The following is a 6,365-nucleotide window of genomic DNA, read 5'->3' as shown; positions in this document are numbered from 1 at the left end:
CTCACCACTACACCACACTGCCTCCCTCCCAGCCCCTCCGCTCTCACCACTACACCACACTGCCTCCCTCCCAGCCCCTCCGCTCTCACCACTACACCACACTGCCTCCCTCCCAGCCCCTCCGCTCTCTCCACTACACCACACTGCCTCCCTCCCAGCCCCTCCGCTCTCTCCACTACACCACACTGCCTCCCTCCCAGCCCCTCCGCTCTCACCACTACACCACACTGCCTCCCTCCCAGCCCCTCCGCTCTCACCACTACACCACACTGCCTCCCTCCCAGCCCCTCCGCTCTCTCCACTACACCACACTGCCTCCCTCCCAGCCCCTCCGCTCTCTCCACTACACCACACTGCCTCCCTCCCAGCCCCTCAGATCTAACCACTAGACCACACTGCCTCTCAGTCTCTCAGCTCTAACCACTAGACCACACTGCCTCCCTCCTAGTCCCTCTGCTCTAACCACTGTACCTCACTCTCATGTCTTAGTTATTGCGCTGTGCCCTTCAGTGAACTTGCGCCACCCTCCCTGTGTCCTGGGGAATTTGCCGACGGTCCGGGCAGCGCTGGGGGGCAGTGATTAGCTGTTAAATTAATTACTGTTCTTCAGCAGCAGCTGTGCCTCTGCGCGCCGTGGCGACGGGTGCCATCTGTGCCGATTGGCTGGTGTGCGGGTACCGTCTCCCGAGCCCCGATAATGTCTGTCTCATGAAACAAACTTCACTCAGAAGTGCTTTGCAGATAATTAACATAGCGGCCACGATTTACAAGCAGATTCCCATATGCAGTTTAAAAGCTATTCCAGACTGTAAACAAAGTCAGTGAATGCTGTATCTTAGTGAAACAAATGAACTATCAAGATTTGCATTATACAAAAGTGTAAAAGAGCAAATAAGTTTAGCAGACACAGAGGAGCCAGTCAAACTCAAGTGATAGGATTGTGACAGTCTCTCCGTGCTCCTCAGCTTCACCGGTGAGCCCAGTCCGGGGTCCAGTCTCCGCTATGTGGAGACGCAGTCCATGCAGATCGGAGCCTCCTACATGATCCAGTTCAGCCTGGTGATGGGCTGCGGCCAGGACTTCACCCCCAACATGGACAACCAAGTCAGCTTGGAGTACTCCAGCAACCACGGGCTCACCTGGCACCTGGTGCAGGAGGTAAGGACAGCACTGCAGTACTGCAGAAACCAGAGGGCTTGCAATTGTCCTGATCAAGCTTTAAAAAGCTGGGAGTTCCAGTGTGCTGTGTGATATCTGCTTTAACATTCTCTCGGAGTGCTGTGTGATATCTGCTTTAACATTCTCTCGGAGTGCTGTGTGATATCTGCTTTGACATTCTCTCGGTGTGCTGTGCGATATCTGCTTTGACATTCTCTCGGTGTGCTGTGTGATATCTGCTTTGACATTCTCTATGTGTGCTGTGTGATATCTGCTTTGACATTCTCTCGGAGTGCTGTGTGATATCTGCTTTGACATTCTCTCGGAGTGCTGTGTGATATCTGCTTTGACATTCTCTCGGAGTGCTGTGTGATATCTGCTTTGACATTCTCTATGTGTGCTGTGTGATATCTGCTTTGACATTCTCTCGGTGTGCTGTGTGATATCTGCTTTGACATTCTCTCGGGGTGCTGTGTGATATCTGCTTTGACATTCTCTCGGAGTGCTGTGTGATATCTGCTTTGACATTCTCTCGGTGTGCTGTGTGATATCTGCTTTGACATTCTCTCGGAGTGCTGTGTAATATCTGCTTTTACATTCTCTCGGAGTGCTGTGTGATATCTGCTTTGACATTCTCTCAGTGTGCTGTGTGATATCTGCTTTGACATTCTCTCGGTGTGCTGTGTGATATCTGCTTTGACATTCTCTCGGTGTGCTGTGTGATATCTGCTTTGACATTCTCTATGTGTGCTGTGTGATATCTGCTTTGACATTCTCTCGGTGTGCTGTGTGATATCTGCTTTGACATTCTCTCGGAGTGCTGTGTGATATCTGCTTTGACATTCTCTCGGTGTGCTGTGTGATATCTGCTTTGACATTCTCTCGGTGTGCTGTGTGATATCTGCTTTGACATTCTCTCGGAGTGCTGTGCGATATCTGCTTTGACATTCTCTCGGTGTGCTGTGCGATATCTGCTTTGACATTCTCTCGGTGTGCTGTGTGATATCTGCTTTGACATTCTCTCGGAGTGCTGTGTGATATCTGCTTTGACATTCTCTCGGTGTGCTGTGTGATATCTGCTTTGACATTCTCTTGGTGTGCTGTGTGATATCTGCTTTGACATTCTCTCGGTGTGCTGTGCGATATCTGCTTTGACATTCTCTCGGTGTGCTGTGTGATATCTGCTTTGACATTCTCTCGGAGTGCTGTGTGATATCTGCTTTGACATTCTCTCGGTGTGCTGTGTGATATCTGCTTTGACATTCTCTCGGTGTGCTGTGTGATATCTGCTTTGACATTCTCTCTGAGTGCTGTGTGATATCTGCTTTGACATTCTCTCGGAGTGCTGTGTGATATCTGCTTTGACATTCTCTATGTGTGCTGTGTGATATCTGCTTTGACATTCTCTCGGAGTGCTGTGTGATATCTGCTTTGACATTCTCTCGGTGTGCTGTGTGATATCTGCTTTGACATTCTCTCGGTGTGCTGTGTGATATCTGCTTTGACATTCTCTCGGTGTGCTGTGTGATATCTGCTTTGACATTCTCTCGGAGTGCTGTGTGATATCTGCTTTGACATTCTCTCGGTGTGCTGTGTGATATCTGCTTTGACATTCTCTCGGTGTGCTGTGTGATATCTGCTTTGACATTCTCTCGGAGTGCTGTGTGATATCTGCTTTGACATTCTCTCGGTGTGCTGTGTGATATCTGCTTTGACATTCTCTCGGTGTGCTGTGTGATATCTGCTTTGACATTCTCTCGGTGTGCTGTGTGATATCTGCTTTGACATTCTCTCGGTGTGCTGTGTGATATCTGCTTTGACATTCTCTCGGTGTGCTGTGTGATATCTGCTTTGACATTCTCTCGGTGTGCTGTGTGATATCTGCTTTGACATTCTCTCGGTGTGCTGTGTGATATCTGCTTTGACATTCTCTCGGTGTGCTGTGTGATATCTGCTTTGACATTCTCTCGGTGTGCTGTGTGATATCTGCTTTGACATTCTCTCGGTGTGCTGTGTGATATCTGCTTTAACATTCTCTATGTGTGCTGTGTGATATCTGCTTTGACATTCTCTCGGTGTGCTGTGTGATATCTGCTTTGACATTCTCTCGGAGTGCTGTGTGATATCTGCTTTGACATTCTCTCGGTGTGCTGTGTGATATCTGCTTTGACATTCTCTCGGTGTGCTGTGTGATATCTGCTTTGACATTCTCTCGGTGTGCTGTGTAATATCTGCTTTTACATTCTCTCGGTGTGCTGTGTGATATCTGCTTTGACATTCTCTCGGAGTGCTGTGTAATATCTGCTTTGACATTCTCTCGGTGTGCTGTGTAATATCTGCTTTGACATTCTCTCGGAGTGCTGTGTGATATCTGCTTTGACATTCTCTCGGTGTGCTGTGTGATATCTGCTTTGACATTCTCTCGGAGTGCTGTGTGATATCTGCTTTGACATTCTCTCGGTGTGCTGTGTAATATCTGCTTTGACATTCTCTCGGAGTGCTGTGTGATATCTGCTTTGACATTCTCTCGGTGTGCTGTGTGATATCTGCTTTGACATTCTCTATGAGTGCTGTGTGATATCTGCTTTGACATTCTCTCGGTGTGCTGTGTGATATCTGCTTTAACATTCTCTCGGTGTGCTGTGTGATATCTGCTTTGACATTCTCTCGGTGTGCTGTGTGATATCTGCTTTGACATTCTCTATGTGTGCTGTGTGATATCTGCTTTGACATTCTCTCGGAGTGCTGTGTGATATCTGCTTTGACATTCTCTCGGTGTGCTGTGTGATATCTGCTTTGACATTCTCTATGTGTGCTGTGTGATATCTGCTTTGACATTCTCTCGGAGTGCTGTGTGATATCTGCTTTGACATTCTCTCGGTGTGCTGTGTGATATCTGCTTTGACATTCTCTCGGTGTGCTGTGTGATATCTGCTTTGACATTCTCTCGGTGTGCTGTGTGATATCTGCTTTAACATTCTCTCGGTGTGCTGTGTAATATCTGCTTTGATATTCTCCAGACCTGCCTGCCCGGGATGCCGAGCTGCCCTGAGTTCACGTCCCCCAGCGTGTACCACCCCTCAGAGTTCACCAACTGGAGGAGAGTCACACTGCCCCTGCCGCACAAGACCTGGTGAGTGGCACACAGACACAAACACACACACACTGACACATACACACTGACACACACACACTGACACACACACACACACTGACACATACACACTGACACACACACACACACACACTGACACATACACACTGACACACACACACACACTGACACACACACACACTGACACATACACACTGACACACACACACACACACTGACACATACACACTGACACACACACACACACACTGACACACACACACTGACACACAAACACTGACACACACACAATGACACACACTGACACACAAACACTGACACACACACACTCACACAGACACACTCACTCACACACACACACTGACACACACTGACACACACACACTCACACTGACACACACCAACACTGACACACTCACACACACACACTGACACACACTGACACACACACACACACTGACACAAACACACACACACACTGACACACTCACTCACACACACACTCAAACACTGACACACACACTGACACATACACACTGACACACACTGACACTGACACACACACACACTCACACTGACACACACACACTGACACACACACACACACACTCACACTGACACACACACACACAATGACACACACACTGACACACACACTCACACACTCACACACTGACACACACACACTCACACTGACCCACACACACACACACAAACACACACACACACACAGAAGCATGCTCTCCTGCCTGCATACTGCAGTGTTTCCGAATGCTAGCACGTCTCATGACACCGCTCAGTTATTAAAACATGCTATACTAGTACGCCTCATGGAACTTTTGGAAAGTTAGAAAAGTTCCAGAGAAGGGGAGTAATAATAGTCAGCTTTGGTGTTGCTTTGTACAGAGCAGTTTATCTGGCGACCAGAAGGACCCTATATAGACAGTTAATTGCATCAGAAAAATGCAAATCATACCCAGAATAGCCTGATCTCAGCCACCCTCCCCGTTATCAAGAACACAACCGGAGAACTAACCCACAGCACCAGAGACTGAGAACTAACCCACAGCACCAGAGACTGAGAACTAACCCACAGCACCAGAGACTGAGAACTAACCCACAGCACCAGAGACTGAGAACTAACCCACAGCACCAGAGACTGAGAACTAACCCACAGCACCAGAGACTGAGAACTAACCCACAGCATCAGAGACTGAGAACTAACCCACAGCACCAGAGACTGAGAACTAACCCACAGCATCAGAGACTGAGAACTAACCCACAGCACCAGAGACTGAGAACTAACCCACAGCACCAGAGACTGAGAACTAACCCACAGCACCAGAGACTGAGAACTAACCCACAGCACCAGAGACTGAGAACTAACCCACAGCACCAGAGACTGAGAACTAACCCACAGCACCAGAGACTGAGAACTAACCCACAGCACCAGAGACTGAGAACTAACCCACAGCACCAGAGACTGAGAACTAACCCACAGCACCAGAGACTGAGAACTAACCCACAGCACCAGGGACTGAGAACTAACCCACAGCACCAGAGACTGAGAACTAACCCACAGCACCAGAGACTGAGAACTAACCCACAGCACCAGAGACTGAGAACTAACCCACAGCACCAGAGACTGAGAACTAACCCACAGCACCAGAGACTGAGAACTAACCCACAGCACCAGAGACTGAGAACTAACCCACAGCACCAGAGACTGAGAACTAACCCACAGCACCAGAGACTGAGAACTAACCCACAGCACCAGAGACTGAGAACTAACCCACAGCACCAGAGACTGAGAACTAACCCACAGCACCAGAGACTGAGAACTAACCCACAGCATCAGAGACTGAGAACTAACCCACAGCACCAGAGACTGAGAACTAACCCACAGCACCAGAGACTGAGAACTAACCCACAGCACCAGAGACTGAGAACTAACCCACAGCACCAGAGACTGAGAACTAACCCACAGCATCAGAGACTGAGAACTAACCCACAGCACCAGAGACTGAGAACTAACCCACAGCACCAGAGACTGAGAACTAACCCACAGCACCAGAGACTGAGAACTAACCCA

General features: G+C 48.8%; 1 protein-coding gene across 1 annotated transcript in view; it reads left to right on the top strand.

The window, feature by feature from the left end:
• LOC117414836 (reelin-like) overlaps window positions 1–6,365 on the top strand; it is a 146,873-nt gene that overhangs the window by 86,890 nt on the left and 53,618 nt on the right. Inside the window, exons 21-22 of the mRNA XM_059027774.1 lie at window positions 966–1,158; window positions 4,179–4,291. Coding sequence (XP_058883757.1) covers window positions 966–1,158; window positions 4,179–4,291 — 306 coding nt within the window. The remainder of the gene's footprint in view (window positions 1–965; window positions 1,159–4,178; window positions 4,292–6,365) is intronic.

This window comes from Acipenser ruthenus, chromosome 7 (assembly GCF_902713425.1).
Source record: "Acipenser ruthenus chromosome 7, fAciRut3.2 maternal haplotype, whole genome shotgun sequence".
NCBI lineage: Eukaryota > Metazoa > Chordata > Actinopteri > Acipenseriformes > Acipenseridae > Acipenser > Acipenser ruthenus.
This window is presented reverse-complemented; position numbering and strand designations above follow the sequence as displayed.